General features: G+C 58.2%; 1 protein-coding gene across 9 annotated transcripts in view; it reads left to right on the plus strand.

The window, feature by feature from the left end:
• The window catches only part of BAIAP2 (BAR/IMD domain containing adaptor protein 2), a 73,261-nt gene that overhangs the window by 40,129 nt on the left and 11,764 nt on the right, over positions 1 to 21,368 (plus strand). For 6 of the 9 annotated variants that reach the window (XM_066381496.1, XM_066381492.1, XM_066381499.1 and 3 more), the window contains 7 exons: positions 3,621 to 3,682; positions 3,975 to 4,046; positions 4,441 to 4,578; positions 16,165 to 16,317; positions 18,077 to 18,301; positions 18,453 to 18,654; positions 19,190 to 19,394. In XM_066381496.1, coding sequence (XP_066237593.1) covers positions 3,621 to 3,682; positions 3,975 to 4,046; positions 4,441 to 4,578; positions 16,165 to 16,317; positions 18,077 to 18,301; positions 18,453 to 18,654; positions 19,190 to 19,394 — 1,057 coding nt within the window. The remainder of the gene's footprint in view (positions 1 to 3,620; positions 3,683 to 3,974; positions 4,047 to 4,440; positions 4,579 to 16,164; positions 16,318 to 18,076; positions 18,302 to 18,452; positions 18,655 to 19,189; positions 19,395 to 21,368) is intronic. The other 3 variants (XM_066381497.1, XM_066381493.1, XM_066381495.1) reach the window with 1 other exon arrangement.

Consider the following 21,368-nt stretch of genomic DNA (forward strand, 5'->3'; position numbering starts at 1 on the left):
GGTTGCCAGGGCCTGGGGGGGGGGGAGTGTGCTGACGGGGACAGGCTTCTTGGAACATTTTGGAATTGAGGGAGGTTCTCATACTGTGAATGCCCTCGAGGGGCACACAGGCTTGGGCGGCAGCGACTTCAGTGTCTATCCTTGTTGGAGCTCTGGTTTTCACTGGAAGGCTTCACTCAGGCTTCTGAGGTCACCTGACCACTGTCCCACTGCACACAGACTCTCCTGTGGAAGGAGATGGCATATCCTGCATGTGCCTGTGTGTGCCCATATCTGGACATGCGTGTGTGTGTGCATGTACACACTGGCTGCCCTGGCCTCTCTCTGCTTTTCTGCTGGGGGAAGGCATTGTGACGTGAACTGAGTTTCGCTCTTCACCTAAAGATTTGAGGCCACATTAGAGGTCCCCAACAGCCCCAGGAGTGTGAAAGCTCACTCCTGCAGGGAGTGACTCACCACTGGCCTGGCCTCGTGACTCGCAGGGTCAACACTGGGTGGGACGGTGACGAGGGTATGACATTTTTAGGTGCCTCTGTAACTTGGACACTGTTTGTCCCACATGTGCCCCATATCTCCTGTATCTCCTGCTGGCCTCCCTTGCCCCACTCCCAAACCCCCTGCTGCTTCCCAGCCACCTGGCTTTGAGTTTGCTGACTCGTTTGTCTTGGGTGTGGCAGGTGCTGCCTTCCCCTGCCTCTTGTCCACTGCCCCCTCCACGGCACTTCTCGGAGTCCTGGCGGTCCTGTCAGGTGGTGGCTTCTGGCTCGGAGCTCCCCTGGCACACAGGTCTGGCAGGGCTGGGTCTGAGCTGCTGATTTAAGCCTGGTTTTTCAAGTTTAGGACTCACCTGTGCCGTGGACCAGAGACCTGGATTCCGGGGCCACAGCATCAACAGTGAGATGGCTGGGAGAGGCATCCTTTGTCCTGGGTGGGTGGGTCTGGGGAGGGGCCCTGCCTCGGGCTGTCCTTTGAACGCAGGAGGGGTGGAGCGGGTCATGGTGCCCAAGAATGTGGCATGGTTCCTGCTGACTCTGGCTCTGAAGACCTTCACCAAGGACCATGAAAAGGACAAGGAAAACTACCACTAATGGCTGAGGTGCCCCATGCTCCACAGGGAGGCACAGCCTTGTGGCAGGGTGACCTCCTCTGCAGCGTGGCTCACACACAGACCACCGCCCTGTGCCTGGTTGGCTTTTGGCAGCCCCTCCTTAATGCAGTTGAGGTCCCTGTGGGCTGTGTGGGCTGCCACTGGCTTGCAGCTATGAGTGTTGGGCTTCAGCTGCGTTTGCAGTGTGCCGGCTCCAAAGTGGAACTCTGGCCAGGTGTGTTGGAGCTTGTGCCAGCACAGGCTTCATGTGCTCTCTCAGCATCAGGAATCCTTCCCTCTAGGACCTGCTGTTTATTGCTGTTGGGTTTTTCTGATGTTCTCCTGAGCTAGTAGGTGCAGTCTTCCAAGGAAATTGTGTTCTCAGTTTGCTCTTGACGTGAACTTACAATTTGAGGGTCTAAAGGATATGGCTGATGGTGTGCGTGCTGCCCCTGTGGGGGACTTTGCTAGACCATGTGTGACCATCACCTACTTGCTTTGCATCTTATTTACGAACTTGATACCCCTTACGAGGGTCATGGGGTCATGATGGGTGTGTGAGGGCAGTGCTCTGGGATCGAGCAGGTACTACCACCCCCTGGCTTCAGTTTAACCACCGGAGCCTGCAGCCGGAGAGCTGGGCGGTGGACCCAGAGCCCCAACACAGGAAGAGCCCACGCCACAAGGACACAGAGCAGACCCCAGGTGGTTTCCTAATCCTGGAGCTTGGCTGTCATCCTGGGAAATTATAGACCCCTGAAAATCAGGGGAAGCAGAGGGGCTGGAGCCGTCCTGGGCTTTTGGTCTGACCTGTGCATCTGGGTTTTCTGTATGTGCTGTTCTTATAGCACAGAGGTTCTCAACCTGTGGGTCGTGACCCCGGCGACCCCTGTGTTTTGGTCGTTTGACCCCCGCCGGGGTCGCGACCCACAGGTTGAGAACCGCTGTTATAGCAGGTTGGGTCAGTGGGCACTGTTAGGTTGTGGGCAATGTCCAGGACCCTCAGTTCCCCAGGGGTGCCGACGGGAGCTGGGGACCCTGCCAGGGGTTGTGAACTGGGCAGGGCAAAGTGGCAGCAGCCTGCCTTTTCTCAAGGGCTGTGCCTGGGCCGTGCCCACTTCTGTTTGTCCCAGGGACTTTCTTTCAGCCAAGGATGGGAGCAGGCTCCATCATGTCCCCTCAGGCTCCATCCTCCTCCACCCACCCCCCAACACCTCAAACCTCTGGTCAGGATGGAGTGGGGGTGGGTAGGAGATGAGAGACTCTTGAGTGAGGCTGGAGTCCTCTCCTGCTGGGGCTGTTCAGCCTCAGCGCATGTGGCTGCCTGCATGTGGTTACAGCTGTAGCCTGACCACAGGAAACCACTGTAGACATGGGACCTGGTCCCAGCTGCCAGATGAGTCTGAACTCCTTAGAAGCACTCTCATTTCTTTCTCCTCCTCCCTTAACAGAATCTGTACATCTGATGCAAAGCCAGGCTTTTAGGAATATGACCCAGTAGTAACCAGAGAATGAGAATAACTCAGGACCTCGACAGAGGGTGGGGCGCCTAAATGGCGGGAGCCACTGTCCTGTGCCCTCTGACAGCCCAGAGCCATCGGGAGGCAGAGCTGTGGCCCTGCAGGGTGATGTCCCAGCAATGTGGCCAGTGACCAACCATTGATTGGGCACCTGTCCTGCTACTTGGGTAGGGGCTGGTAGGTTCATGGGCTGAACCAGTTGGCAGAGATCCATCCACAGATCTCCATGGTCAATGCTCTGTCTGCTCCGTGGCTATCAGGGTAAACACAGCGTCACCAGTGTAGAAAGGCCAGGTGATCAAGAGAAGCTGGTCTTCCCCTGATCCCAGCTGTGCTTCTGGGAGGGAGCTGGACCCAGGTGTGGGGGCATCTCTGGGGGCAACAGAGTGGTTTTGGAGGGCAGTGCCATCCATTAGGGCTTCTTGCAGAGTCTCTGGAGCTCAGCCTCATTGGAGGCTGAGGACGTTCCTTGTGGCTATCCATGAAGTGACCCTGTGTGTCAAGTGACCCCAGGTGGCCAGCTGTGAGCAGGGATGGGACATGCTGGTACAACCACTCAGGGGACAGGATTTGCCAGAAAGTGACCGCCCTCGAGGACAGGGTGGGCAACCTGCTCCATTTGCGTGCCCTACCTGTCTCCAGAAATGGCCCTCAGCAAAAATTTGCCCTGACAGCGTTCCAGCCCCTCCCTATGGAGGCATTTTCCTGGGGGTGGGGGTCCTTCCTGCCCATGCTCCCTGACATCCCGGCGACAGCTGCACCTTGGTGCTGACACCTTCCTCCTCCAAACGTGCCGCAGGAGCGCCAGCACCTCAGAAGCTTTGCGGCTCTGGGGAATGCCAAGAGACCGACCTCCGAGTGTCCTGGTTCCCCTGAGGCCCTCAGTGCACCCATTGCTGCCTGCCACCCACCAGCTGGTGGCCCCTCAGGTGTGATGTCCTGCTTAGCCACAGTGGGGGTGATGGGGACATTGATTGAGTACTACCCCCCCATTTTTCTTTCCTGCTGTCCAGGAGATGTTCTTTTCCAGATGGCTGAAGTCCACAGGCAGATTCAAAACCAGTTGGAAGAAATGGTGAGTCCCAGTCTGCCGGTGTGGTCCTGGGGACAAGGCAGTGCAGGCGGGCCTGCCGAAGGCCCGGAGGGTCTGACTTTCAGATGCCTGTTCAGCACTCCTCTCAGAACCTCCTGACTCTGCGGGGCTGGCCTGTCCCTGAAGGGTTATCAGCTCCCGGGTCAGATGGACCCCTCTTTTCCACTCGAGTGCCCACCTGCCTGTTCTTGGGGCAGGACTCAGCTTCCTTGCCCTGCCACTGCTCCCAGCTTGCACACTGGGGCTGACTCCGCTCTGTTCTCTCCCAATGCAGCTGAAGTCCTTTCACAACGAGCTGCTCACACAGCTGGAGCAGAAGGTGGAGCTGGACTCCAGGTATCTGAGTGTAAGTAGCCACCCCTACACCTGCCCTGCTACACTCTGTTACTGTTTACATTCTTGTTTCCATCTGAGAGGTGTTGGCTTTCACTGAGCACCCATCCAGTGGTCCCTCTGGCCCGACATTGCTGCCCTAGCTTCTTTGAGACAGAGTACATCCTGGGTGAACCCTCGCACCCAGTTCTGCTACAGCCTCCTCTCTGCTGCTGTTACTAGAGAGGGTGACGTGACGGCCCTGTTCTGTGGAGCCCGCACAAACTTTCTCTGATCTGCTGTGACTCCACAGTGCCTATCACCATCCCCAGCCAGGAGAGAGCCAGGGGTGGGAGGGGTGAGTGTGCTCGGGAGCCACAGGGATAGCGGGGTTCACTCGCTGCTTTGTGTTCTGTCGTGTGCGCCAGGCTGCACTGAAGAAATACCAGACAGAGCAGAGGAGCAAGGGTGACACGCTGGACAAGTGCCAGGCCGAACTGAAGAAGCTGCGTAAGAAGAGCCAGGGCAGTAAGAACCCCCAGAAGTACTCAGACAAGGAGCTGCAGGTAGGCCGCATGCTGGCCCGCACTGGACTCTGATAGGGACACGTGGGGCAGGGGGAGCCAGCCCGCATGACGACTCTTCCCTCCACATGGGGACGCTCGCCCTTTAGTGAGCAGTGAGGGGCAGCAGCCTTTGCCTGCACCTCCCCCTAGCCAAGGGTGGCCCTCTTGATGGAACTGGGCAGAGCCAGGCCCCGCTCTCCTGACAAATTTCAGGGGCAGCAAATGCCCCATGTCCCAGAGTTAGCAGGGTGGCCGGTGTGGCTTGGTTTCCTCCTGTCCTACTCTCAGCCTCAGTGGGGTGTTGGAAGGTTCTCCAGCAAAAGCATAAAGACTCAAATGGACTCTCCCACCCTGTCCTCTGTGTTCAGGCCTCGGAGAGCAACCCCAGACTGTTACTTAATCAGCGAGTGCTCACCCGCCTGGGCGGGGCCCCCGGGCACGTGGCCTCTCAGCAGCCTGCAGCATGAGGCAGATGGTGTTGGAGGGTGGGGGCGGGGGACCAGCCTTGTGTCTGTCAGTCAGCTCTCACCCAGCGTTGCAAGCATAATGTGGTGAGCAAGGCAGGGATTTAGGACAGCAGAGCCCCCGATGGGCCTGGCGCTGATACACCTGATTCAACAGAACCTTGGCCAGTAGACAAGATCAGGCCTAGAGCATCTTGTAAGGCCACACGTAACTCATAGATAAGGAGGAGAAAGAAATCAGGACTACTTGTTTGTAAAGAAAACATCGAGAAACAACTTCCTGGCCAGTCAGAGGGGCAGCTTCTGGGAAGCACCCTGGGGCGAGCATGGGTGTGGCACTCGGGCATGATCCCTCAGTGCTCTGAGCCCCAGCCTTCTCACTAGCTGTCAGGCTGGTAAGCCTAGAGCGCAGCACACACAGCTGCCACCTGCTGACTGGGCGTGCGTGTGTGTGCACATGTGCGTGTGAGCGGTACAAGGACTGCCACTCATATGTGCCCCTGGCCTCACCCCGGGACTGAGAGCCCGGTCCTGCCCATGGAGCGTGGTGTACACAAGGAGTTGGGACCTGCTCTGCCCCATGCGTGTGGCGTCACTGGTGGAGAGGATGGCCCGGGTGATGGCTGATGAGAACCATGGCCCGTGTGGGAAGCAGAGCACCGGGGCCAGGGCCAGATTCTCTGTACCCAGCACACAGACGCTATTCTGGCCATGGCCTGCGCCACTTGTTTACCCTTGTGTTCCTTAGCATTGCGATGACAGGCCTTGCTCTCTGACTGTGCCTTCCCTTGTTTTCCCACATTTGTAGTCTTGGGGACCACCCATGGCTCATTGCTACCTAAGGCCTTTCCTCAGTGGCTGCCCTGGGGTCATTCCTGTGACTAAGTTCCTGGCAGTGGGGCTGCGAGGCGGCACCTAGAAACACGCACGCACAAGTGTGCACTTTTGTTCTTTGTCCCACCCTTGATGCATTATGCCAGTTTGCTTCCTGAAGTAAGTCTTGACTTGGGAACAGCGTCCCTGCTGCCTGGGAGGGGAATAACAGCCTCAGCACCCTTGCAGTTGCATTAGAGTTACGTTTGAAGGAATGCCAGGTCTGGTTTGGTGACAGGCAAAGGGACATGAGGCCCACTTGTCCAGGCTTAGCTGCCTGTGCACCTGTCCTCAAGGTGCTTCTTTTGTTTAACAGTTTAAGATATAATTCACATATGTAACTCACTCATTTGAAGTATATAATTCAGTGGTTTTGAGTAGATTCACAGGTTCACAGAGCTGTGCAGCTGTCACCACAGACCATTTTAGAATATCTCAGCACCATAGAGGGAACCCTGTACCTAATAGCAGTGACACCCCACCTTTCCCCAAGTTTCCATCTGTCTCTGTGGACCCTGGTTCTAGACGTTGCATGGGAATAGAGTCTCACATTGTAGCCTTTTGCGTCTGGATTCTCTCTCAGCACAATGTGCTCAGGGTTTGTCCAGGCTGTAGTGTGTGTCAGCCGTGAACTTGGAGGTTCCGTCCTGAGCTGGGCCCTCTCCCTGGACCACTGGCCCTGCTGTGACTAGCTATCTGGGAGCTGTCAGGGTCTGCAGCTGAAGGGTTGATTGAGGTCACAGCTGGGAAAGGACAGGGCCCGAGAAGTTAGAAGCATGTGGGCTTCTGCATTCGTGGTGTTCACTCCTATGTGATGTGAAGCCACGCAGGCTGAGCTGCTGTCTCCACTGAGTCATCTCGACCCTTCTGTGTCTGGTCCCCAGTGGCCTACCCCCCCGTGGCCCTCCAGCCCCCTCTGCCCATTGGGAACCCTCTGCAGGAGCATGACTGCCCCATATTCCCTGCTCCACTCTGGATCCCAGACCTGCAGAGCCCAGAGGGTGGACATGCGTGGCTGTGTGGGGCTGGAGAGACATGTATGGGCTCCCCAGACCTGAGTCTTCCTCTGTGGGGAGCTTGGATCTCCTTTTTTCCCTGAGGGGGTTGCCTCCTGACAGTGCCCTGTCACCTCAGTGCAGCCTTGCTAACCCTGCAAGATCTAGTCACCTCCTCTCTGTGCCCCTGCTGGGCACTCTTCCTGCCTGGAGCTCTCGCTGAACAGTCTTCCAAAACTTGTAGCTGCTTCTCTTGTGGCCATCCCCACCTGGGCACAACTGCCAGGCCATAGCAGTGGGTTTAGGTTTGGATCCTGGCTCTACCCTTTCAGCCCTATGGTCCAGTCAAGCTCAGGATCTTCTGTCTCGATTTTCTCACTTGTGAGATGAGGTACTTCCCCTCCCTCCCTGCTTTGAGCTCAGACAAGAAAGGCCCCTTTCCCCTCTCCTGGGCAATGCTAGCTCCTCTCCAAACCCCTCTCTGTCATTTGCTCCCACAAGCCTACCTTATTTCTCTTTTGGTTCTTAACCTCAGGTTTACTGTGGTCAGTTTCCTCAGATAACTGAGTTTCTTCTCGAATGGGCTGGGTGCTACATTCTCATGTGCCCCCTTGGTGCCCAGCATAGCACATGCTCTATTAGTTCAGTTGGGGGGGGGGCGCAGAGGGACCATCCAGCACTGTATGATCTTTGTTCCCCATGGTATAAAGTCCCATGTGTGTGCTGAGGGGAAGGAGTCCTGGGAACCAACGCCTTCAGCTAGAGGGAGGCCCACAGCCGCCTGTCAGTGGGTGTTTCTGACCTGTCCAACAGCCTTGTTGAGATCCCCAGCCACCTGGGCTCCTTGGCACCTGGGGAAGTTCCTTGTGGTTCTCACAGCTGCAGGATGTTGTGAATCCAGATGCACTTGCTCCAAGGTCTTTGCAGTGGTTCCTGTGTTGCCCTTGGTGGGTCACTGGGAACTTCAGCAATTGTCCCCAAGCCTGGAGAAGTGGTGGGAGGTACCCATGCGCTGTCACAGGGTAGGGACTGCGAGTCCATCAGGTTTGGGCTTCTAGGTCTGTGTCCTTGAGCTGGCTAGAAGGTGGGTCCTGACCCCAGGAGGCAGGAATAGCCTGGGGAGCCACTTGGGGTTGGGCATCGGGCCTTTCCCCTGGTCCTTTGGAGACTCTTTAGAGTCTGAGGTCTCTCACACTCAGCAGGGCTCTTCTCCCGAGGGCGTGGGCCACGTGCAGCTCGGTGAGCAGGCCAGGCAGATAGAGGCAGGTTCTGCACCCCACAGTGAGCATAGGGGCCCTGCCTGGGGGCCTCGAGTTGCAGTAAAGCCCCTTATGTGGCTTAAGCTGCCCTGCTGGCTCCCCTTGGCAGAGAAAGTGTTGTTCCCAGACTCCTGAGCCCACACAAGTGCTTTTTTCAGGTGTGAGTGCCACTGCCGGCCAGCTCTAGTATGTGATTGTAGGTGTGAGCTTGCTCAGAGCTCGGGAGAGGTAGGTGGTCTTCTCTGAGAGTGGATCACTGGGATCACCTTGTGCCTCCTGGAGCCCCCGCCCGCCTGCTGTCTGCCAGCCCGCACTTGAGCTTTGTGAGTGTGAGACTCACAGGGGGGAGGGGAGCGCGAGACTGCCTTGGAGGTCAGGGGGTGCTGGTCCATCACAGGTCTGCCCCCAGACCTTTGGCTACTGGGCACTGCTGGAGGCCCATCCACCTGGGCCAGCGGCTCAAGGTATACAGAGTGGTAGTCACTGCCCATGAGGTAGAAAAGAGGTGGGAGAAGGGGGGTGACCCAGAGAGAAGAAGGCCAAGGGTGTCCATCTGTCTGTCAGTGGTGAATTCCCCTGGAGCAGCAGTGGGTCAGAGAATTTTTTTTACCACTCTAAAGAATTGCTGGTAATTGAGACTGTGTTTTGGGATTTCCAATGAACAGAATTGGTTCTAATTGTAGGTCAGGGAACAGGCATGGACGCATTTGGGGCACTAACTGGGACAGGGTTCTCTTCAGAAGTAGGCGTGCTCCAAGCCTGCCGTCCTGGGCGAAGACTGTCCTACCTCTAGCTGGTCATCACTGATAGATGTGCCTGTCCGCAGAGGAAAGCACGGTGGACACAGTGTGTGGAGGACATGCCATGTGTCAGGGGTGTGTGGTCACAAGCCTTACCTGGCAACCCTGCCCCTTTGGCCTGGGGGTACCAGCCGAGTATGGTCCCTCCCCAGGCATGCAGGTGTGAGTGCTTGTGCTGTAGCCTGATGGCCAGCTTCTTATGGCTTCCAAGTGATTGTGACTGGCACCAGGCCCCCGACCTGCTGGTGATCTCCAGGGCTTCTGACTGAAAGGTCTGGGCAGAAATGTGGCAGGTCCAGGAGTTGCTGTTCTGTGCAGAGTAGATTAAGGTCAGGGGTACAGATTGTAAATCAGTGGAACTTGGGTAAAGATTTCCTTTGCTTTTGTTCCATTTGTCAGTTCCCCCCAAGCCCAGCCCTGATTGAAATAGACTAAACACAGGGAGGACCCTTGTTCTGGGAGGGGCACTGTGACTGTTAGAAAATCCGGTAGTCCTTTCTCTGTTTTGGAGGGTGCATGTTCTTGTGGGGCAGGCCCAGATCTTGTGTGCCCTTCTCACTCGTCTGTAGGCTCTGGGTGGTGAGGGAGAGCCACCAGGACCCCAGGCAGTGTTGGGGCTACAAAGGCAGCAGGGAGCATCCAGGGAGAAAAGGCTGGAGGTGGATCGGCGGAGCTGGGGTCCCTGCTCAGGATCACCGGAGGTTCCAGGTGCTTTTTGGCTAAACCTGCTGCTTGCTCGGTGTATAGACAGCTAAGGCCCCAGAACGTTGGTGGTTTTCTGACAGCCCAGTCGTTGGAGCTGCTGATGGAGGCAGGGTCCTGCTGCTGTGGAAGGCGGAGGGCAACCCACACACTGCCCAGGGGCTGAGGTTGCCAGGGTGCCCAGAGGGCTCATTCAGGCCCAGACCCAGACCCACCTTCCAGGTCCCTCTTTGGGATGAGGGCCATTGGGGGAGGAATGACAGGCAGCCCCACTGGTTGTGGTTCAAGGGTTCAGAAGTCCGAGGGCATGGCTCCGTAATGGCCTCACGCTGGCATTGTTTGGGCCTGGTTTTGATGAGTCAGGCAGTTGCCCCTACCTGGGCTCGCTGCTTCTGGGAGCACGTGTATCCCAGCTGTGGTCTGAGAGAGGGGAATGGTGCCTTCTTTAAGGCATGTGTAATTAACAAAGCAGAAACAAAAAAACTGTAATTTAGATCATCAAGGATAATGGCAGAGGCCGGCGCTGTTGATGTGTGGCATTTGACACCGCACAGTAGTTGAAGCCCTGTGAGCCTCTGCTGGTCTCATCTTCAAAAAGCTCCTTGGTGCTCAAGGCAGCCTGTGGACCAGAGTCAAGTCAGGGACCTCGGGGGGAAACTGTGAGAGACCAGAGGCCTCTGACGCTGTGGGGCATCCGTGCTCAGAGGTCCTTTGAACTCCAGGACCAAGCTGCTATGTCCACCTTAGCTCCCCAGCTTCCCAGATGGGCGCAGGGCAGTGGCTTGGGGGCCTCCTTAGGTGGCATCAGGTCTGTCAGGCCCTCCTGAAGTGGCTACGGTGAAAATGTGGGGGAAAACAGAGGACATTGGTTTTAATGATATATTTTATTTAGCTAACGTGCCTGGAATGGTTTTTCAACACTTAACCATTGTAAAAATGTTAATGAAACATTTTGCATCTTTTTTTTCTACTAATTTTTTGAAACAAAGCATGACTTTGGCACCTACAGAACCTTCGTGGCCACAGGAGGCAGGGGCTGCCCTGTCAGGTGGTGGCCACTTAGACCATGTGGTTCAGCCTCTCTGCTTTCCAGATGAGGAAGCTGAGACCCAGAGGGTTTAGCAACCCAGCAGAGGTCACCCAGCAAAGCAGGCATGAAAGCCAGCCTCTGATCTCCTCCAGATCTAAGGAAGCAGAGCAGACCTCAGACCTGAACAGAGAGGATCTCAAGGGGTGTCACACACCCTGGCAGCCCTTTGGGCCATGGCTCGTGGCACCCACCCTGTGGATTTGGGGTAGGTTGCCTGTGGGCCTCAAGCCTTAGTCAGTGCTCCTAGCTTGCTGGTGTACATAAGTGGCTCCGTGCTCCCTCCTGGGAGTTTGGAGCACTGGGCATGGGAATTCCATGGGCACACACCAGCCAGCACACGCTGAGTCCCCATGGGTAGCTGGGATCTGTTGGTCATGGACCCCTTGCCAGCCTCTTCTAGAGAAATGGGAACCTGGAGCTCGTGATCCCTGAAGCCTGCCTGGGAGGACTGCACTTCCTTCCAACGGATGTTCCCACAACACATACTCATACAGCAGAAAGGCCAGGCCCATGGGCAGGACGGGCACAGTGCCCTCTGCTTAGCCCCAGTCCAAGTCTTGCTCTGAGTGCTCATGTTTATATGAGATTTTCAGGGTCCTCTGGTCCACTGAACTGTGCTCATGTCTCTGCCACACCGAAGGCCCAGCAGCTCGGGGCTTCACCTGCTGACCCCAGGTTGGCTTTCCTGATCTTGGCCTGAGTGCCAAGGGGGCACAGACCTGGTCCCCAGGCTCTAGGGAAGCCACTGGCTGCAGCCAGCAGGTACAGTGATTGCAGCCGGGTGTCAGGTTCTCATTGTCCCTGGAGGCACAGAGCAGCTGGCTGGGCGCCCTCCTCCCCTGGAGCGTGTTCACCTGCAGTGACAGATAATTAAGGTCACTCCTCCGCTGAGGGGCCTGCAGGGGCAGCACACGGTTTCGGCAGCAGCCCTATCGGGTGAGGTGAACCAGAGGCTCTGGGTTTGTTCTAGAACACCTCTCCCCCTCTGACTCACAGGCTGGCTTTGGAGGGAAGAGGAGACATGTTCTGATCACTTTTGTCTTCTTGGATTACAGGGCTGTTCAGCCCAGGGTGACTAAGTGGGAGCAGTCTGTGGGTCTTAGATGCTTTCAGCTGGGTGTTTCTATAGTTCTGTCGCCATAGCACCCGCTAAGCAAGGACTAGGCAGAGGCAGGGAGAGGCAGGGCACACGGAGCCTGTCTACTGTGGGGCAGGCTACTGTGGGGCAGGCTACTGTGGGGCCTTTTCAGCCCCCATTACTAAGTCATCAGAGATGTAGGGCTGGGCTTTGTTCTGCCCTCTGAACTTGCCAGAGAGCTCAAACACTTTCCACTTAAGGGGTGCCCCTGCCCAAAGAGTGGGCCAGAGAGGCCTGGAGCCTGTAGAGGTGGGAAGCTCCTCACTTTGTCTAGATTTCCAGGATCTTGCTGGGAAAGGAGGTCAGGACAGCCACTGTTCCTCGACATAAGTGGCAGCCATGTGTCCTGGCCGGCTAGGGCTCTACCCTGGTCAGAGTGCTTAGTGCTGGGCAGCTGAACAGCCCAGGACTGCTGGTGGAAGCTGTTTGCTCTCCCCTATCAGCTGCCTCTCCGGCCCATCGTGTAGCTAGGGCAACATTTCTGCTTGCTACCCCAGAGGCATGGTCCCTGGGGAGACTCTCGGTGGCCCCCTTGGCCCCTGCTTGAGCTGCCCTCCCCACTGAAGCTCCTGGTTCCCTCTTGAGACCTGTCTTGGAATAAATGGAAATCTTACAAATGAGACACTGTGCCCTCCTGTGAATGGGAGCCTGCCAGACCTTGCTAATGAGGCCAGGGCCCTACATCGGCACGTCCAGCATGGGTTTTTCACTACTCCAGAGAATGGGGAGTGTTGATGCTAAAGACGTGACCACAGCCTGGAAACCCAGAAACCATCGCAGGCCTGCTGAGCACCCGAGGGGCCTCGGCTGGGAAGGAGCTGTGCTCAGCAGTGTGCTCAGAGCTCTGCACCCAGGGCCGTGTCCCGGTTTACACTGCTGGCCTGGGGTGACCGTTCAGGCTGTGCTTGTTCTTCTCCAAAGTACCCATTTAGATGACAACTGGCCAACCCTCTGGGTGGTCTCCCTTGGGCCTTCCTGCCCAAGGCTACTTGCCAGCTTTTGTTAGCACTCAGCCTTTTTCCTGGGCGTGGGGTCTCCACATGCCTAGCTCACCTGAGCCCACATGTCCTCACAGGCCTGACCACCACTGGAGCTGGTGGGGACAGTGGAGCAGCCCCCAGGGAGGGTGGGAGGTGGTAACATAGGACAGGTGGGTTAAACCTCCATCTGCTTCTGAAAACTTGCAGAGGCTTCTGAGGCTGCCTCCTTACGGGGCTCCTGGCACCACGCTGAGCTCCACTGTGTGTGTGAGGACAGGTGTCCTTGCCACGGGCTGGTTGACGCCTCCAAGGCCACATCACCGATATTCCTCATGGGCCCCTGGGGGGAGGGGAGGACAGCCACGAAGCAGGGCCCACGAGGACCTTCCAGGCACCACAGTCTAGTGCTGGCTGCTGTCTTGGAGATGGGGCTGGGGTGGAGGCGCCAAGGGTGTGCATCTGTGGTCCCCTCTTCCTGCATATGCCCCCCTCTCTCTCAGAGTGAGCTGTGCCCCTGCCAGACCCTTCAAACCAGAGTGTTTACAGCACCTGGGCCTCTGTGCCTGTCTTCACAGGCACCTTTTGGGCCTTCTAGACTGTGGCTTTGGGGTGTGAGCAGCTCCCTCAGCAGGCACTCTGTCCACCATTGCAGCCAGGTGGCATCTGAGGAGTTGTCCCCCCATAGCATGGTCTCACCCACTGTGCCGTGCATAGGTCCCCAGGGCATCTGAAACTGCAGGCTCACTTCCCCGCTCCTGGAGGAGGCTTGGTGCAGGGGCAGGAGGTACTGGTAGGCATACATTTCGTAACTAGAGGAAAAGTACTCTGAGCTGCTTGGGAGGCAGGGGAGGCGGGAGGGAGAAGGGGAGGGATAGAGGAGAACAGAGCACAGTTAGCCAGGGGAGCACCCTGGAGGCCTCTTGCTTGTGTCCAGACCTTTCTGCAGGCCTGGCCAGGCTCCCCCCCCCCCCCCCCCGTGCCATTCTGGGTCCCCTCAGGCACATTGGTGGCAGGGATCAGGGCCTTATTCCTTGAGGCTGTGGCCTTGGTCTGAGAGTGGTTGAGACCCATTTAAGTGGCTCTCCCCAGGGAGTTCAGTGTGGGAAAGTGGGTGGTCTGCAACAGCGGGGTGGGGGGTCCCTAGTTCTGAGGACAGGGATAGGCAGTCTGCCTTGGGTGGTGTGGCTGGCTTGTGCTTGCAGAGTGCACACTGGTGAGCGTTGGGGATGAGCCTACACCTGGAAGGCGGTCCTCGCCCCTCCAGCTGAGTGCTGCTGCAGCAGGAACAGCCTGCTCTGTCCTCCCCTCCAGCCGCCCACCCAGGCTTGGTACCACCCACCTACGCTGTGTCAGAGCTGGCGTGCGAGGCCGTGAATCAGGCTGGAGAGGCTGCCCCCTCGCGGCCAGTCTTGCCCCTGCCAGAGGATGGGCTGCTCCAGGGTTAGAGATGATTCTGCAAAAGCTGCTCAGGACCATCCCAGCAGTCGGGGACTGTCAGCCCGTACAGGGAGCCCTGAGCGGGCAGGCTTCTCCTGCCTCCTCATCGTGGGCTTCATTGCAGAAAGTTTCCAGCCTGCGAATCAGAACATTTGGTGAGCCCAGCATCAAGCGTGTCCTGTGCCTTCCCCTCGGGTCTGGGTGTGAATCAGTCACTCTCCAGCTCCCAGTGCTAGCTCAGCCTTCCTGGCTAGGGTGGTTGGGGATGGTTGGAATCAGGGTCGGCAGGAGGTGCCACAGAGCCACACATTGCCACCAGATCTCACTGAGCAATCTGCCAGCATGATCTCACGTGTGTAGCTGCCAGAGTTGGGGGGGGGGGGTAGGGCAGGGATCAACAGGTGTGTACTCCCAGGAGACAGAGGAGTCGCAAGCATGGGGCTGCCTTGCTGTAAGTTCTACTCAAATCTCATTTGCCAAAGCAAGTCACCAATGGGCTGACTGGGAGCTGTGCTCTGCCTCTAGGGCAGGGCCAGTAGGCACACTGTGGGAAGGCAGGGGTTCCTCTTCTGCGGCAGGCCCTGCAGGAGCTATTCATCCAAAGTCGCCTCTCCTTTTTCTCCCTGTCACTCGTCAAAATGCTTGGTTCTCTGTCCAGTGACCTCCTGTGGTCAGGGTTTGCTTGTGCCATTTTTTTATGATTCTTTTTAAATTTTGTGAAAATACTTAACATTAAATTTACCATTTGTAAATTCAGGGCATTTAGGACTGTCACATTGTCATGTAGTTATCACCACCATCCAACTCTAGAACTTCACCCTAAACTGACACAGTTCCCACTGAACATCAACTCACTCCCCCTCCCCCGCCCAGCCCCACCCTCCCACTTCCTGTCCCTGAGCCCACTACTCTAGCCTTGGGCCATCTTGAACATGTTCCTTGAGCATTTCTGGAAACTGGTAGTTGGGTCTGGAGAACTTGATCAGGTTGAGATTGTTTTCATTTGGGGTTTTTGATAATGCCCTTTGTGGGTATGTGTCCGACATTGGCTGATAGCCATCAATGACAATGCTGGGGTATTGGGAGCTGTAGAGTTGCACCGTCTCAAGACCTGAGGGTGGGTGAGCAGTGAGGATGGGCTGTAGGTCCAAGGGCGGCCACCCGCCATCTGTCCCAGCAGGTTCTCAGCCTCACACAAGGCAGCACCGCAGTAGGAAGGTCGTGGCTGGGCTACTTTTCAGTCCTTGCCCTGTGAAGGCCTCCTGGACCCCTGCAGCCCTCCTCCAAGCTCTTCTCTTCCCAGGAGTATGAGGTGGCATGGCCCAGCACCCCCCACCCTCAGCTGCTGGGCTCCCTGCTCTCTGGGGTGAGCTCTTGTTTCATCTCCTCCATGAACTCACCTTTCAGCAGCTTACTTCAGCCTGTACTCATCTTAAAAAGAGCTTCCAAGTGGTTTTACCTGTCTCTGAGCCCCATCCCTAGATCTGAGCCAGATGGGGAAAGAACTGAGCCTCACAGCCTTCCCTCCAGCAGGGCTCTCCTCCATCAAGGTCCTGTCTCTGCTTTTCCTGTGCCTCCTGTTTGAGCTGATACAGCTTCTGGAAACATCCACACATGTAGGCCATGGTCTCAGGTAGGGGCTGGCCTGACACCTGGTGTGGGCAAACAGTGCCCACCCCTCTTGAGAAGAGCCCCTCCGAGATGAGCCTGCCCCTCTGCTGACCACCTAGTGTGGGCCCCTGCTGGAGGCAGGACCCATGGCCACGCGAGGCGAGTGATATGGTATGATAGATCTGTGGAGTACCCTAGCCTGGGTGTGGTTGGACATTGCCCTGTCCTGTACCACAGTACATCGACGCCATCAGCAGCAAGCAGGGTGAGCTGGAGAACTACGTGTCCGATGGCTACAAGACAGCACTCACAGAGGAGAGGAGGAGGTTCTGCTTCCTGGTGGAGAAGCAGTGTGCAGTTGCCAAGAATTCCGCCGCTTACCACTCCAAGGTGAGGCTACATGTGTGGCAGACACGGTCGGGGAGGGGGTGACGAAAGCCATGCCATGCTGATCCCTGGGCGTTTCGTGTTCCCCAGGGAGAGGGTTGTAGGAAGAGGGGTACCAGGTCAGAGGCTGCAGACGTTGCTCAGAAACTGCCAGGTGCTTTTCTGAGCACATTGATGGGCAGCCTAAGAGGGTCTCCTCTTCTAAGGACCAGCTCCTTGGAGGGGCCACACTGCCAGGAAACTCTTGTAGAAGTTGGCTTAGCCCCTGTGGACACAGGCTCCTGCAAGGAGAAATAGCAGGAGCTGAAATATTCCAGAACATTCAGGGAGCTCAGAGCTGCATAGGTTCAGTGGGTCTGTGGGGTGTGCATGCACATACTCACCTGCTTGATCTGAGACTTGGTTTCCAGCTCCTGTGGCCTGGCTGCCAAGGAGATGGGTGCTTTTTCTCCACGGAAAGGCTCTTTCCTATCCAGGCCTGCCCCAGGGCCACTGTCACAGGTGCAAAGCAAGGACTAGGCTGGGAGGGCTCGCTGGCAGCTGAGGAGTGGAGGCAGGCACAGCCTCCACCTGCAAACTGGGCACCCATGCTCCAGCAGCAGTGTCCCAGCAGGGGTCGCTGTACCATCTATATGGCTCCAGGTGGGCTGCAGTGGGCACTGTGGCGGGTCAGGGAGAGGTCAGGCCCTTGGGTGTCACAGGCAGGATAGCCATGTCCTTGGGTCACCACTCTCTGAGAGGTGACACCTGACTTCCCAGGCAGCTGGACCCAGCCCCCTGGGGGCAGGTTTAGAGAGCACAGGCGCCCAGACTGGGGCGCCAGGGCAGGGTCTCGCAGCCTGTGACCAGCAGCCAGCCACCAGGCATTGCCTTGGTGCGTGGCCTTGATCCTACAGTAACAGAGGCTTCATTACCTGACAGGGCCCAGAGCCACTCTGGTTGTCTCACACTGGCAGTCACTCAGGGGCAGTGCCCTGACAATGGAATTGTTCTTGCTATTGCTGGGTCCCTGCTGGTCTTTCTCATGAGCACCCCAGACCTGTCCACTGTTTATCTCTACCAAGAGCCAGATAGTAAATGTTTTCAGTTTCAGCCATGGCTCGTGGAGGTGGCCACAGGAGATGTATGAACAAACAGACATGGTTCCAGTCAGACCTTATTCCCAAGACAGGCCAGCCCTGGGGTGTGCCATGCTGGCCCTGGTCTAGACAGCCAGTGGCAGAGGGGCTGTGGCCTGCTTAGCACCCTCTGGGGTTCCCGGGTGGAGCCCCTCCCCACTCAGCCCAGCTTGGCTTCACTGGCCCCTTCCCCACAGTCCCCTCCCTGCCCTGAGGTTTCCAGGCCCCGTCTCTGGGGACAGCTCTTCCTAGTATATGGCTGTTTGTCCATGCAGGGTATGCCTATTCCAGGGCTGACCCTGTGAGACTCTGTTCGTGTCTCATACCGCGGGCCCCAGGGAGGCCCCACCTAGGTAGGCCCTGCTTTGATCTCCTTCTTGATGGTCCCTCAACTGCACCACGCACTAGAGCAGACCACCTCCCCCAGGCTGGGGTTGGGGACTCAAGTGGCTCATGTGGCAGTGAGGCATCACCTGGTGAGGAGCAGCTTTCAGCCCCAGCCAGGTGTTCCCCTCCTGGTATGGGGCTGTCTTGTGAGGCCCTCCAGTGCCGTCAGGGCCAGGGCTGCATCATGAGGTCAGCATCAGGCTCTGCAGGGAGGCTGCGGTCAGCCGACTCCACTCTCCCTGCTTCCTCTGCTTTAGGGCAAGGAGCTGCTGGCGCAGAAGCTGCCGCTGTGGCAACAGGCCTGCGCCGACCCCAACAAGATCCCAGACCGTGCCGTGCAGCTGATGCAGCAGCTGACCAGCAGCAATGGCGCCATCCTCCCTGGCACCCTGTCGGCCTCCAAGTCCAGCTTGGTCATCTCAGACCCCATTCCGGGGGCCAAGCCCCTGCCAGTGCCCCCTGAACTGGCCCCATTTGTGGGGGTGAGTGCTCAGCCTCCAGAAAGCCTGTGGGTGTGGGAGGACAACCCCCTTGCAGTGGTCAGCATCCCTGCTGGGGCTATGGCTCTCTACGCTGGCCTCCGGTGGGCTAGACCCTCCTCCAGCCCTGTGTCTTGCCACTTCTTCTCCACAGCGGCTGTCTGCCCAGGAGAATGCTCCCATCATGAACGGCGTCTCAGGCCCAAACAGTGAGGACTACAACCCCTGGGCTGACCGCAAGGTGGCCCAGCCCAAGTCCTCATCTCCTCCGCAGCCTCAGACCAAGATGAGCGACTCCTATTCTAACACGCTGCCCGTGCGCAAGAGTGTGACTCCGAAAAACAGCTATGCCACCAGTAAGGGCTCTGCAGAGGCCACACTGGGTCCCAGACCCACTCCCGCCGCCCTCAGTAATGACACCTGAGGGTGGTTGCAGGACCCTGAGGCTCACTTGCATGTGCAGCATCCTGGGGACCCCTTCGAGAACCATTCTAGACCCTTGGGTTTCTCAGGGTTCCCCCATTAAGTCTGGTGAGAGGGGAAGCAGTGCCTAGAGCAGACAGATAGTGCTGGGAGGCATCAGTTGGTGATGGGACAGCTCCCACCCCTGTGGGACCCTGGGTCCTGTCTGCCTGGGACACACTCTCACCCCCCCCCAGGGGACTAGGTGCATCCTCATTAGCCAATGGGAAGGCTAAAGTTCAGCCCCCTGGATGAGGGCAGGTCTGAGCCACCCCATTTCCACATGGCTCTGGAGGCCGGTAGGTGCCCATCAGATGAACGGTTCACCTCCAGGCCCACCAGGGGCCACTGAGCTGATGGGAGGGTAATTGCGCCCTTTACTCCTGACTGTGGGGCAGAGCATCCCCTCATACCTGCCCTGTTGTCCAGCAGCCGAGAACAAGACGCTACCCCGCTCCAGCTCCATGGCGGCCGGCCTGGAGCGCAATGGCCGCATGCGGGTAAAGGCCATTTTCTCCCATGCGGCCGGTGACAACAGCACCCTGCTGAGCTTCAAGGAGGGCGACCTCATCACACTGCTGGTGCCTGAGGCCCGGGACGGCTGGCACTATGGCGAGAGTGAGAAAACCAAGATGTGAGTGCCCTTCCTGGAGCATGGGGATGTTGACCCTGACCCTGGGCCATGGACACTTCTGTCGAGGTCACAGTGCTTTCACTGCAGAATCCCTGACAGACACACCTAAAAGAGGCCTCTCACCTGCAGTGGGGGCTCCCACCCACCAGTCTCCATGGTCTGTCCAGCTCCACCCCTTACTGCCTACATCTCTGACTTGGCCCAAAACCCCCTTTTTGTTTTTGGCACCTTCTTTGCCAGCAGGTTTGTGGCTTCCTAGGTGGTAGAGGTCAGCTTCCCACCCAGAGCCTTTCTGTTTTCCCCATATCTCTCCTGGGCAGGGCTGGGTTCCTAGAAGTCATGTAAATTCCGACAGGCCATGCCCTCATGGCTTACACCCGTGGCCGAGGGCAGTGTGAATGGCTTACACCCGTGGCCGAGGGCAGTGTGAATGGCATACACCCGTGGCCGAGGGCAGTGTGAATGGCTTGCACCCGTGGCCGAGGGCAGTGTGAATGGCTTGCACCCGTGACCGGGGCAGTGTGAATGGCTTGCACCCGTGGCCGAGGGCAGTGTGAATGGCTTGCACCCGTGACCGGGGCAGTGTGAATGGCTTACACCCGTGGCCGAGGGCAGTGTGAATGGCTTGCACCCGTGGCCGAGGGCAGTGTGAATGGCATGCACCCGTGGCCGAGGGCAGTGTGAATGGCTTGCACCCGTGGCCGAGGGCAGTGTGAATGGCTTGCACCCGTGACCGGGGCAGTGTGAATGGCTTGCACCCGTGGCCGAGGGCAGTGTGAACGGCTTGCACCCGTGGCCGAGGGCAGTGTGAACGGCTTGCACCCGTGGCCGAGGGCAGTGTGAACGGCTTGCACCCGTGGCCGAGGGCAGTGTGAACGGCTTGCACCCGTGGCCGAGGGCAGTGTGAACGGCTTGCACCCGTGGCCGGGGCAGTGTGAACGGCTTGCACCCGTGGCCGGGGCAGTGTGAACGGCTTGCACCCGTGGCCGAGGGCAGTGTGAACGGCTTGCACCCGTGGCCGAGGGCAGTGTGAACGGCTTGCACCCGTGGCCGGGGGCAGTGTGAACGGCTTGCACCCGTGGCCGGGGGCAGTGTGAACGGCTTGCACCCGTGGCCGGGGGCAGTGTGAACGGCTTGCACCCGTGGCCGGGGGCAGTGTGAACGGCTTGCACCCGTGACCGGGGCAGTGTGAACGGCTTGCACCCGTGGCCGAGGGCAGTGTGAACGGCTTGCACCCGTGGCCGAGGGCAGTGTGAACGGCTTGCACCCGTGGCCGAGGGCAGTGTGAACGGCTTGCACCCGTGGCCGAGGGCAGTGTGAACGGCTTGCACCCGTGGCCGAGGGCAGTGTGAACGGCTTGCACCCGTGGCCGAGGGCAGTGTGAACGGCTTGCACCCGTGGCCGAGGGCAGTGTGAATGGCTTGCACCCGTGGCCGGGGCAGTGTGAATGGCTTGCACCCGTGGCCGGGGCAGTGTGAATGGCTTGCACCCGTGACCGGGGCAGTGTGAATGGCTTGCACCCGTGGCCGAGGGCAGTGTGAATGGCTTGCACCCGTGGCCGAGGGCAGTGTGAATGGCTTGCACCCGTGGCCGAGGGCTGTGTGAATGGCTTACACCCGTGGCCGAGGGCAGTGTGAATGGCTTACACCCGTGGCCGAGGGCAGTGTGAATGGCTTACACCCGTGGCCGGGGCAGTGTGAATGGCTTGCACCCGTGGCCGGGGGCAGTGTGAATGGCTTGCACCCGTGGCCGGGGGCAGTGTGAATGGCTTGCACCCGTGGCCGGGGGCAGTGTGAATGGCTTGCACCCGTGGCCGGGGGCAGTGTGAATGGCTTGCACCCGTGGCCGAGGGCAGTGTGAATGGCTTGCTCTTGCTCAAGCTGGGGGCTGCTGAGTCAGGGACTCCACCCTCCCACTGCCACCATGTTGTCTAGATGTGTCGGTGAGATGGGAGAGGCCACTGGGGTGCAGTCT

This window comes from Saccopteryx leptura, chromosome 4 (genome assembly GCF_036850995.1).
Source record: "Saccopteryx leptura isolate mSacLep1 chromosome 4, mSacLep1_pri_phased_curated, whole genome shotgun sequence".
Classification (NCBI taxonomy): Eukaryota; Metazoa; Chordata; class Mammalia; order Chiroptera; family Emballonuridae; genus Saccopteryx; species Saccopteryx leptura.